Below are 12,504 nucleotides of genomic sequence, written 5' to 3'. Positions count from 1 at the left end.
AAAAGCTTTGGAGTATAAATTTTTAACTTTGTTCATTAGTTGACGATGAGCAGAGCATGAAAGAAGACTACGGCTTATTTGTGTGGCCATGCAGCATCGTCTTGGCCGAGTATGTTTGGCAACAGAGATTGCGTTTTTCCGGGAATCGTGTAGTCGAGGTATTTTTCCATCATTAATTCTGAGTTTTTGGCTTTGGGATTTTCCCAATAACGGTGTTTGTTTTGCAGCTCGGTGCAGGAACTTGCTTACCTGGGTTGGTAGCTGCTAAAGTTGGCTCCTTTGTCGCCCTTACCGATGATGCAAACAGATTGGAGGTAGAATTTTTACTTGCAAATATATTGTCTTTAGGTGAAATTTTGACCATTTTGTTCAAAATTTAAAGGCTTGATGCAAATTTGCCTTTGCTTAAACAGATTAGTGTAGTAACTACTATTATTTTTTTACCTTGTTTAAGCCATTGTCATTAAGTTTTTCACTTCACTATTTGCAGGTGCTGGCCAACATGAGAAGAGTGTGTGATCTAAATAATCTAAACTGTGAAGTAAACTGTCTTTCACTGATAACGTTCTATGTTCACTGCTTGAGTACTGTTGTTACTTCTTCAGCCTGGTGCCTGTATGAATTTCTGTTCATGGATTTGAGTTTTGGTTTTTCAGGTATTAGGACTGACTTGGGGAGTTTGGGATACATCCATATTTAGTTTACAGCCGCAAATTATTCTTGGGGCTGATGTTCTTTATGATGCGCGTGGTAAAACTACTTGTCAGTTGTCTAGATGTTATGCTTTTTTTTTCACTAATCAATTAACTTTTAAGCTGAAATGTTAATGGAAACTTGTGTTCGTTAGCCTTTGACGACCTCTTTGCTACTGTGGCATATCTGCTCCAAAGTAATCCAGGATCAGTTTTCATAACAACTTATCATAATCGAAGGTACTATTCGCTATTCTGTATCATTGGGATTCTGATGTATTTTTTGTCCATAATTTCTCAATGATGTGTGGACATTATGCTGGGGAACGTTGTCTTGTTCTCCCATATCAAGTTCTTATAAGTGTTTCTGCTGACGAATAATGTGCAGTGGTCATCATCTTATTGAGTTTCTAATGGTCAAATGGGGACTCAAATGTGTGAAGCTTCTTGATGGTTTTTCGTTGTTGCCATCCGATAAGGCAGCTAGGCTTAGTGGAAACATTCAATTGGCAGAGATTGTGTTGAAGCATGAGCGGATTGAGGTAATTAACAACCTTAAATTAGTGTATGGAAGTGTCTTGTTATGCAGCCATTCTGATGTGCATTCTTGCTTCTGACTGCTGCAGGAAACTTTTTCCTCTGGTGCCGGATGATTATGTGGTTTAGTTCATTTATATATTTGTCAATGTATACTACTTTTTGTAGCACAAATGAACTACACCATTAAAGACAAGCTTAAGTTTAGTAACATTGTACATTTCATGTTTGTTATAGACAATTGCTTGAAATAGAATTAATCCCATTTTGTCTGTCATTAGTTACAACAATGGCTTGCCAACAGGAGTAAATTGTGAAGCCACATGCAGCTTGTCAGTTTTACTCTCAGTAATCTAGTGATTGATGCATATGCCGGTTTCACTTTTACATTGGACATGGTCTAGTTGCTTGTTTGTATTTATCTGTCTTTCATCAATGAAAAGCCCCACCTTGAAAGTAGGTTTTGCATGTCAAAGGGCAAGCTCGTTTTTTCCTGCTTTTATTGATTTATGTTAATTTAGAATTAGGTTGGGCCTGAAGATGTAAAAGAACAGGGAACAGTTTAATCTTTGATGTGCTTTCCTAGATCTTTCTTTGAGGACTATAAATTTGTAGCATGTTATTGAACACTTTGAAGCTCAGACATGAAAGTATACGGAACTAGAACAAATCTGTATCTTGTTGTTTAATTATTCACTTATAGGTTGCAAATGCTGTTCTCACAGCAGGACACACCCAAGTTGTAAACAGGGCCAATGAAGAAAACCTAAAGCTACTGTAAGATATCCATAAGCGATAGTACCTCAACCTATTCTAATAGTGTAGCTGTGCTTCTTCAGCAATCAATTCTCGAGGAAAGGCAGCCCATTGATGGACAACCTGGCATTCATAGTTTAAAATATTAGAGAACTAAGCCAAGAGATCCTTAATTTACTACCCTACAATCTTTTCTAATCTCTTGTCCTCCGTTCAGGCTACCCATTTTGATCATAGAGTTCACGAAAGCCTTCTCAAAAGCTTGTTTTGATGAGGCAAACTTGTATACCAAATTTTTGGTCTTTGGATTTGTGAGCAGGGCTTGGTCTGAAGAAAACAGGGTCTTGCCCTGAAGGATCAGCTTGTAGTACGTGTTATCAAAAGTTGTTGAAGAAGGATCCATAGTCGCTCCAGCATTCTTTGCCTTGTTGTTGATCAGGCAAACACTCCTCAAGCTCGCTGCAAACGAGGGATGCATCGTAGGGTCTATGTCGTGCGTTGCGTTGAAGTTGCGGATTCTGTTCTGGAAGGATGAACAGTGCGAAAATCCAATAGTGTGGCCTCCTGCAAAAGCATCAGGTGCAACTTTTTGATCCCTTTTCCTCCTAAATATTGTAGAATCAGAAGTAAGCAATTTGTCAATTCAGTTACCTGAAAGAGCTACAAGGTCATCCATGGATAGACCTCTCTGAGAGAAGCTTTGTTGCAGTTGAGATATGTTGAAGGTTGGAGCTGGCAACTGTATGGTTTCACTAGCCTTCGACGTTCTCCCATCTTTTCTTCCCTTGGGCACATCCCACGTTGGACCTCCAGACTATCATGAATTCAAACAGACAATTAGAAATTAGTATTTGTTTTTTTCATTACCATTTTTTTCCTACAATGCACAGGTAGAAGCACTTGAAAGAAGTCAGTCTTACTAGCACGACAGCATCCCTTGCAGCCAAAGCCAAAATATCAGCACATGAAACTACACCAGGGCACGAAGCTTCAATTTCTTTCTTAGCACCTTCAATAACATAAAATCCATGCAAAGAAAGGTTGGCAGGCCCGTCTTTTTCTGCTTTATTATTTCCCTTGGAGTACAACAGCACAGAAGCATCACAACCCTTCAACCAAAGCAACCCGAAAACAAGAAAAAAGGTTAGTCAAATCTATAACCATCCAAACCAACTTCCAAAGATATGGTCTCTGAAACTCTACACCAATTACCCTTATGAAACAGTCATGAAAATGCAGCCGCAGAAGGGCAGCAGGGATTGTCTTATCCTTTGTTGTTGCACTCTGGACGGCCTTTGTAACTATTGACTCAACATCAGGGCACGTTTTCTCATAGTGATTCAAGCTAAGAGCATCAGCTGGTGAAGATGCGGAGAGAACGAGAAGTGAGCTCAACAGTGCTACGATCAAAGCCATGTTAAAAGAACCCTTTGGTCTTAGTTAGCCTTCAGCTTATTTTGCATGGAAACTTGGGAGAGTTATGCAGATATATATGAAGAACCACAGGCATCTGTTACTGATAACGGTGAGCTGGTGGCCCTGGAATAGTAATGAGAACTGCTTTAAGCAAGAATGATGAAGTAGTGTTCATCAAGCAAAGCATGCATCCTCCCCCAAAAGTCGCCACGCAACTGACCTTTTGTCATTTTCATAGCTTACAAAACAGAATCGTTCACCTTTTTTGTTTCTCCCCAAAAGTAAAGTTTGATCCAACAGAAAAGATAGAAGCTCGTGCGTAATCAAGGAAAAGAAGTACCTTCTCTTTTCAGTGGTTAAAATGAAACAATCAGAGTCGTTATTTGTGTTTTTCAAAGCTTGTTTTTCAAGTCTTAGCTTCGTTTGTTACGTTGGGTATTGCTAACAGTGGTATCTGCTGGGTTCTTTTACCTGTTTTTCATGATTATTAAATTGAATATATGGTAGAATTGGAGGTTCCCCATTTTCCTTTTTCTCCAGGCCACAACATGTTCCCCATTTTCCATCTGCTTTAGATGTTGTTTTCATGCTTTGCCCATTTTAGCCAAGCACTCGGAAGATTGTCATGGTATCATCAAACTGTGGACTCTAGCATCAATGTGTTGCTTAAAAGTTGGAACTGATGGAACCCAAACAATATTTAGGTCCAAACCTACCCCACACTTCACCTTCATCTTCAGATTTCAATCAAAGTTAGTAGCCTAAAACCAGAGCTTGATTGGGCTGGCTTACAAAAGAAATGGGTTTCAAAACCAAATCATTTTACAAATAATGGGTCCATAACTCTAACCAGCCTAGCCGAGCAGCACAAAAAAAGGAGATGAGTCTTTGGAGGGAGAGTTTAAATTATATTAGGACGATCTCAAAACAACTGATTTTTTAGGTATAAATCAAAGTTATATATAATATAATAGAAGAGTGTTGTTATTGTAGAATTAACAATATTACATGCTCTTAGAGATTGTCGTGCCTCAAGAGAGCTGTGGTTACAAATTAAACTTGATAAATTTGGAGAGGATTTCTTTACTTTATGCCTTAGAGAACGGTCCCTGGTGAGCATGTCAAATAATACCACGGTTGAAAATATTCCCTGGGGTGTAAAATTTGTCTATACTTTATGGTTTATCTGGTATTGGCGTAACTTAAGCATCTTACATTCTTCTTTCTCTTGGCCTTACAATGCCTGACAGCAGATATGGTCCAAGTCGAAGGAGGCATGGGATATGTTGAAGTAGAATGAATAAGGAAATTATGAAATCCTGGGAAATGCCTAATCATTCTTTTGTTAAATTGAATGTTGATGGAAGTGCACAAGGACAGCCATGGGTAGCTGCCGCGGGGGGTTTGCTCAAGGATGAATATGGTAATTGGGTAGTGGTTTTCACGCACAAAATTGGTTTTATTTTTTCATTAACAGTTGAATTATGGGCAATTTATCAAGGCCTGAAGTTGTGCTGGGATAGAGGCTATAGGAGAATCTAGCTGAGTCTGACTCTTTATTAGCATTACCAAAAATCATAGGCAAAAGTATCATATTTGATCCTAATGCTAATCTCCTGAAATTCATTAAAAAATTACTTAATCGAAATTGGAATTGTTCGTTATTTCATGTTTATCATGATGCCAATCAATGTACCGATTAGATAACTATCCATCATGAAAATTTAGATTTAGATTTATATATTTTTGAAATTCTTCTTGATGGTATTGTTATATGTTTATTTGTAAACTATTTAGGCATAGTTTGACTTAGAATGATGTAAGCGGTTTTATTTTACTCCATAATATATAAAAAAAACAATAACACAAAAGCTTTAATTTATAGAGATAAATCAATCTTATACTGAATGCAATTTACTAATGTAAAAATGTAATTACAGTGGATGATATAAATTTTGAAATCAATTTAAAAATTAAACCCTATTTGGTTTTTAATTTTTATTTTCATGTCTAAATATAAAGTAGTCATTCGGTTTATTTTCAAGAAATAACATTTTTGTTTCATGAAATTGGTACTACTATATTTATAAGCTAAAATGTTAAATTTTGTAAAAATATGTTATTATGAATTATATAATGTATCTATAATAGCTTTAATATCATCAATCATTTCATTGCCCAATTACAATCATTATTCAAAAAGTTTGTTCTTTTAAAGGGTTGCTATAACAATAATAAAAAAAATGATAAGAAATTGGGAGGATAGAGATAATGATATTGGAAAAGGCAGGCAAACTCCAAATTTTATAACTTAGAAATGTAAGAATGCTATAATCAGTCTCTTAAAATCAAAACATATTTACAATCCTATGTAATTATGCCACTAGCATGAAAAAAATAGGAAGCTAAAAATGCTTCCTTTCCCTGTATACCTATAGCAATATGCCCATGGTACAGGTATGTAGTGGGAGGAAAGCCTCTGAAGTAAAGAATTTGATTAAATCAGGGCAAAAAAGGGAATGAGAGCAACTATGAGTGCATAAGACAAAGTTTTCATCTTGGTTGATTGGCTTGCCATGGGTGGTGATGCCCCGGAAATGTGAGATGTATTACCATTCCCTGCTGTGGCTTCAGGATTGACAGCAACAGCAGGAGGGACTGCAGTTGGCGGCCTGACAGGTAAAGTGTTTGAGGCCTCAATGTCGTAACCTGTAAGAATCAGATCTCATTACTATTAGAGATTTAAAAGATCGATTGGACACATACAACACATGGGAAACAGAAGAGGAATTACTCACAGTTGGATGCTTTCCAGCCCAGTACCATCTTCTCACGATCAAAGACTATCCGATAACCAGTCATGAAATTTTCTGGATTCAATTTAATGAATATGTAAGAAGCAATCAAGCATTTGCTCAATGCCCAGAAGGGGAACAAAATGAAACAAAACTGACTCAATGCCCCGAGAAACTAATGGCTTGTATGGCTTTGATGAAGTCCAGCAACAACTTGAGGAGCTACATCATTTTATAGACAAGGAGATTTAGCAACATTCGATCCCACATCACTCCAGTGTTTGTAAGATACGAGATGAATGTGTCTTCCAGTGTTTGGAAATTGGAAGTTATATTCTCTTTATGCTAGATGTTCACTCTTATCAGGAGTTTTATCTTAGTAAAGGTATAGAATTCATTATCAAATGAAAGTGTAAGTGCAGTGCTTTACTAGGCCAAAGTCAAATACGGAATTCATTATAACCATTATAGAGTAAACTCCACAAAATAGTAATAAGCAATGCTAATTGTGTCGGGAGATACTTACGTCCAATGATATTCACATCGTCACTTTTCACAATGCCCAAACAGTATACATCTCCACTCTGGAGATAAAAGAAAAAAAAAACCAAAGATTAATTGCAACGTAAGTCAAGGAAAAGGATTAAAATCCGATAGAACTGAAATGAACTTTTACCTTCAATGAAACCACTACTATTGGATCACCAACGAAAAAAGGAGCTCCACCTTTCATTGTCAGATTCACTACAGGGTACTTAAAGTCGGTTTGATTTGCACTGTGAGGTAAAAGAAGAAGTCAGTGCTCAAGGACTGAGGGCTAGGAACGATGATACAGAAGTCTTTTTTGGTAGGTTTAGATAAAAAGATTACCTTAACTCATAACAATAATCAAAGGGAAGGTCGGAAGAATCAGATGTATGCCGCTTCTCTATGGCCATATTGTTGAACTGCCAAATAACATCATGATAAATACTTACATGGGAAGAAACAAACTCCAGGAAACAGTATGAAACAGAGAATTTGAACTACTTACACTCTCAGAAATAAATGTATAAGCTGGGTCGTTCAAATACGTAAATGAGGTACCGGAGTCAAAAATTGCACTGAAATCAAGATCCCCAGCATTTCCTCCCACGTTTATTTGAGTGATACTGACATTATAAGTTGGGCTGAAAATGAATATCAATAAGAGAAGTCAGTAAAACCAACAGAAAACTTGTATCCGAAAAGTGTCTTGCCAGACTCAACAAGTTTGTTATCACTTATCATCATCAATGCAACCAGAAAAGTAACCACTTACTGTGATTTCCTGAGATTAAATGGTGTTTCTCCTTGATCTGAGCTGCCCCTATCACCAAAAGTGATTCTTCCAATCCCATCATGTCCAAAGCACATAGAAAAAGAATTTGAAGTAATATTTTCATTTGCCAATGTGCTAGGAACGGATATATTGTCCATACCAAGCCCAAAAAGACCATTAGGAGCGGCACCATTCAAGAATGATCCAGTCTGAACCTGCCCACAACTGCAATACAGTAGCACATCCGAATCATAAGTCCGACAACTAGTTAAAAATTTTTAAACAGACATTCCAATAACAATGTAAAGCAATATTAAGGAAAGAGGATGGTGTGACATAGATTTTCCATGAATAACCAAAAGTAATAATCATTATATCAGAAACCTCACTGACCACACCCCACTGTCCCTAAGGTCCTCCCAAATGATTTTTCACCCAACTTTCAACAGCCTCCCCTGAGAATCAGATTATTTTACTAAGACTTTTAGAAAGTAAATGACCACAGGAATAGCAGACTACAGGTCCATACATGTTGGTCTCACTTATATATCATCCACTAACTCTATTTTCTAAGACCACAGGGTGGAAATTCTGGCATTTACAATAATGTTTCTTAATGGCAAAGGAACTAAAAATTACAAACCCGAAAAGAATCTTGGCTTCGACAGCTTTTGTTTTATCCTCATTTGTAGTTAAGTGCAAGACATCCTCCACCAAGACCCCAGTAGATGAAGTACCATTGGACAGATAAAGAATTTGATAAGGACAATTACTTTGAGATGAAGAACATCTCCGTTGCTGGTCACACATGTCACTGCTACAAGGAACCTTGGAACTAGTAGACGAAGCATTGGGGCTGTAGATATTAAAGTCTATTGTCTGCAACACAAAAATAGTGTTCAAGAAACTCAGGCCAAAACTCTAATTGACTAGAGATAAACCATGAAAGCTGCACAGGAAAATTTACAAACTTGTGGTAGGAATAATATATGCAGGAATTGAAGCTATAAATAAAGCATAATATTTCAGAGATTCTCTTTTATTTAATGAAGTGAAAGAGCTACGAATTCAAACTAAAAGAAAAGAGTTACCTGGCCATCGGGTGTGCCTAAGCCTTGCACGCAACTAGAACAATCACATGGCAACCAGAAGAGGTCGCTGCCCGTGTCTAGTGCCACTAAAAATGACAAAGCCGGCGACCCTACTGATACATTCGCGTAATACAAACTGTAATTCCCCAAAATTGGAAAAAAAATTATTAGCACTTAACAATTCAATCCTAGAGGAAGCAGTTGAAGAAAAATTGAGATTTAAAGAGAAAAAAAAAGGAAAAAGAAAATGGCAGAGGAAGAGGCAGAATAGTTAATCCATGAAGCTCTGTCTAGAGGAAAATTTGAAGGAAAGGGAAGCTCAAAAGGGAAAAGAAAAAGATAAAGTGTTCATCTTTTGCTTTATTCATTTTTTTCTCATTTTCTTCCCAATTCTATTTCGTTAACAATTTTCCACCAACCAAACATAGTCCAAACCTACTGAACAGTTAAGCTGAGTACTGAAACAAGAGGGAAAAAATTTCCAGTTTTTCTCAGCAACCAAACAGAACAAAAATGCCAAAGACTAAAACAAAAAATTATAAAAAAAAATGGAAAGAATGGAAATTCGCCTCTGGATTGTCCTAAATTCACTTACAAACAACAATCAGAAAGAACTTTTCAGCAAAAATAATATCTTCGAAAATCATTTGAAAAAAAAAAAAGAAGGTGAAATTCATAAGAACAAAAAGGAGTGAGAGTGAGGTGGCGAGAAATCATACAATCCCAAGCCATTCAATCGATAAGTCTCGTTTCCATCGAGAAACGTAACGGGCGTCTGCTCATTAGCCGTCGCCAATCGACGGCCCTTAATTATTTTATCACGGTGGACCATAGCACTGTAATACTCTGGACTTCCCTTCGCCGGTAACTCATCGACGGTCAGGAAATCCTTAACCGGATCCGAATACCTATGGTTGATATCAAACCCGAAAGTACCGAACCCGTAACAACAACTTCCCGCGCTCAACCCCAACACCACTAACAACAACACACAACTGTAACAACTAAACTCACTCATGTCTGAAAAAAAAAAAAAAACCTTTTTCTTGTCTTCAAATTTCTTTTCCCTGAAAATTTTCTTCTTTTTCTTACCGAAAAAGAAAAAAAATGCGGAAAAAGAAATTTTTTTGGCCTGTGGTCGTTTGTCAGGTTTGGTCCGAGTTCTTGTAGGAGAAAATCGAAAGGCAAAAGTCAAATGAAGCCGCGGTTGTTCGGTACCCACAACTGTGGTCGGGAGGTGGGTCCCACAAAGGATTTACTTATTCCATTAATTAATTAATTAATTAATTAAATTACACTTTAATTTTTTTTCTTCTTTTTTGTCGGGAAACCCCTCGTATTTTGGAGATTTCGCGTTTGTACACCTGCTTCTTTTCCCTTTTAATATTCAACCCCTAGAATTTTATTATAATTTTTTAAAAAAGTAATTGTTCTCGGGATGGGATGAGCAAATTACTGACACGTATATACCTAACAAATCCCTAAGCTACTAACTAATCTTTTGTCTACATGAATATAAATATGAATTTTTGACTCTTTTCATTTATTTGCTGATCTAATTTATAATATTTTAATTATATTATTTATTTAAATTTAGATTATATATGCATGCTCTATTATGAAGCATGCCACTTTGATTTTTTAAATTATTTATCCAAGTGATGATCTCCAAACCTAACTATATTTTTTTTACATTAGTCAACTATCCATTGTTTGATATTACCAAACACTTTGAAGTTTGTGTGATCTTTGACTTAATTCATTTTTTTCTACTATCTTTATGTAAATTTTTTTAGCTATTCATCTTATCATAATATAATATTACTTTAAAAATTATATATTTACTTTCTCATGGTTGGTAAGTTTTTCATCATATTATTATTAATGAAAGTTTCAAATCGTATTTTACTTATTACTAACAGACGTGTATTGATTGTTTTTTGTATAAAATGTTGAAAAGTCAAAAGTTTAATTAATTTATATTTAAAACAACTTAACTTTGTATTAAAATTACTTGTACATAGACAATAATATAATTAAACCAAAAGTATATTTAGTGAACACATAAATACTCATTAATAGCAAACTAAGTAAAGAAAACAAAATTTGAAAGTATCAAACATATAACTTAATCTCGGGATACAAAAATTAAGATTAGTTAAATACATCTTAGCCTAAAAAGGAAGAAGACTTGCATAATTAGATGATACAAAAATGTTTATTAAGGCCGCCGGTCAAAAATAAGGTTACAAAGATCAAAGCTAGACTTAAAATAATATATTCACGTATTTTAATTTAATCATATAAATAAAAAACATTAATAATTATATTTAAAATATAAAAATAATATAATTAATTAAATATTTAAAATTTTAATATATTATATAATTAATACATCTATTACACAAGTCGAATTAATTTTATCAATCTGGTACTATGTTAATCAAGTGTGTTTAAAATTATTAAATCTAAATCGAGAAGGAAGTAAAACAAGGAGCCCAGATTGGCAAAAAATAAAAAATAGGAGGGGGTGTACGAAGATAAAAAAATAGGTAAAGAAAGGGGAGGTTGGAGGTTAGTTGTTGAAAGTAAACGGGCGAGGGAAAAAAAGAAGTACATAATTGGTAGCTTTAGCTACATCCCTTCTTTCAAAATGGGAATCCGCATCATACGCCACGTGTCAAACATGTACTGCTACGAGGTAGATCAGAAACGTCAATGTGGAGGTTCCTTGAGTCGTAGTTCCGAGTTAATAAAGCACTGATTGAGGGGCGTGGATAATCGGATCATTACTAATAACGCGTCATCAACGTCAATCAAGGGGAATTTCATTTTGCCTTTGGTGAAACTGAAGTATCAAAGGACACACACATTTCTCTCGCTTTCCTTTTTCTCTTACAACGGCGTTCCCACGATCTTTAAACACGTGGAACACTCTCAATCGTGCGGCCGCAACCGTATCCGCATCGTCACAACACGGTCACCAGTTGTAGCTGCGAAGCATACACATCATCTGGTTACACGTGGCAATTATATTCTTATTTTGTTTTAATGATAAATTTTTATTCTCAAAGAGTTTATATTGTATAATATCTAGTAAAATTAATATACTAATATTTTTTAAGATAAATTATCCTTTTCGAACAGAATTTATTCATAAAAAATTATTTAAGAAAAAATAATAAATGTTACATGAAAAAAAAATTAAAAGAATAAACGGTATAGGTAGAATTTATTACTTATTATTTTAATTTAATTAACAGCAAAAGATTAGTATAAGTTCCATTAAGTGCTTCATTTAATTTTTTTCTAAGGTTTGAAGGTTTCAACTTGAACAAAATTCATATAGGAAGGGAAACAAGAGAAAGTGGGAGGCAACCTCGACGAAGCACATACGGCCCTCGTAATGAAACTGTGACGCAGGCAAGCTTGCATTATTTCATTCCTCTAGAAGTAAAGAAATGGTTCATGGTAGCTTGGAAATTGCTTAACCAAAGGCAGGGCGTGAGAATGCAGAGACTTTGGAAAACTTGTGGTTGGTAATTGGTCCAAATCAAAGACAAGTAGTCAATTTCTTAAGTTTTTAAGTCACACGCAAGCAATGTGGAGAGAAAAGAGCAAATTTTCATAATTTTCCATGACTTTCAGAAGGTTCCTGGTTGGACCTGCAAGGCACGACCAACACCGGCGATGACTTGCTTAAGTCTGCACCCTTAAAGTCGTTGTAGTATTATACATAGAGTCAGCAGCTGCCCTGGTTGGAACTCAGCGTAGAAGGTCAGTACTTTGTTTTGGGTAGCTTATGGTAGGTTTCACATTTCATATAAGTTTGTGAATTATTATTCATTTTGATTCATTAAATCTCACTATTTTACCTCACAAAAAATACTTTACAAGGTTAAAAATGATGTAAATTC

The 12,504-nt window shown here is 35.6% G+C and overlaps 3 protein-coding genes across 4 annotated transcripts; 1 reads left to right on the top strand and 2 right to left on the bottom strand.

The window, feature by feature from the left end:
- The first annotated feature begins 6 nt into the window (after positions 1-6).
- Positions 7-1,740, top strand: LOC110429121 (Putative methyltransferase family protein). Its single transcript, XM_021445014.2, has 7 exons — positions 7-158; positions 228-314; positions 491-541; positions 657-750; positions 848-932; positions 1,081-1,234; positions 1,319-1,740. Exons 1-7 carry the CDS (start codon positions 57-59, stop codon positions 1,343-1,345), a joined length of 600 nt encoding a protein of 199 aa, XP_021300689.1. The 5' UTR covers positions 7-56; the 3' UTR covers positions 1,346-1,740.
- Positions 1,741-1,880: 140 nt separating this feature from the next.
- Positions 1,881-3,917, bottom strand: LOC110429116 (peroxidase 64-like). The gene is made up of 4 exons (XM_021445009.1): positions 3,198-3,917; positions 2,906-3,094; positions 2,637-2,799; positions 1,881-2,549 (listed from the first exon to the last, which is right to left on the bottom strand). The coding sequence occupies exons 1-4, from the start codon at positions 3,399-3,401 to the stop codon at positions 2,155-2,157; spliced, it is 951 nt and encodes a 316-aa protein (XP_021300684.1). The 5' UTR covers positions 3,402-3,917; the 3' UTR covers positions 1,881-2,154.
- Positions 3,918-5,676: 1,759 nt separating this feature from the next.
- On the bottom strand, positions 5,677-9,730 carry LOC110429108 (aspartyl protease family protein 1-like). Of its 2 annotated transcripts, XM_021444995.2 has the most exons (10): positions 9,307-9,728; positions 8,588-8,723; positions 8,140-8,375; positions 7,497-7,721; positions 7,230-7,365; positions 7,067-7,143; positions 6,873-6,972; positions 6,723-6,780; positions 6,200-6,271; positions 5,677-6,110 (listed from the first exon to the last, which is right to left on the bottom strand). In XM_021444995.2, exons 1-10 carry the CDS (start codon positions 9,603-9,605, stop codon positions 5,899-5,901), a joined length of 1,551 nt encoding a protein of 516 aa, XP_021300670.1. In that variant the 5' UTR covers positions 9,606-9,728; the 3' UTR covers positions 5,677-5,898. The 2 variants fall into 2 exon arrangements, with proteins under 2 accessions (XP_021300670.1, XP_021300672.1); XM_021444997.2 differs by lacking the exons at positions 5,677-6,110; positions 6,200-6,271 and adding an exon at positions 6,286-6,418 and having other exon boundaries at positions 9,307-9,730.
- Between the last annotated feature and the right edge of the window lie 2,774 nt (positions 9,731-12,504).

This window comes from Theobroma umbraticum, unplaced genomic scaffold (assembly GCF_002168275.2).
Source record: "Theobroma umbraticum cultivar Fairchild unplaced genomic scaffold, ASM216827v3 scaffold_44.0, whole genome shotgun sequence".
In the NCBI taxonomy this organism is placed as follows: Eukaryota; Viridiplantae; Streptophyta; class Magnoliopsida; order Malvales; family Malvaceae; genus Theobroma; species Theobroma umbraticum.
Note: the sequence above shows the minus strand (reverse complement) of the source record. Positions and strands in the feature narration are given on the sequence as shown.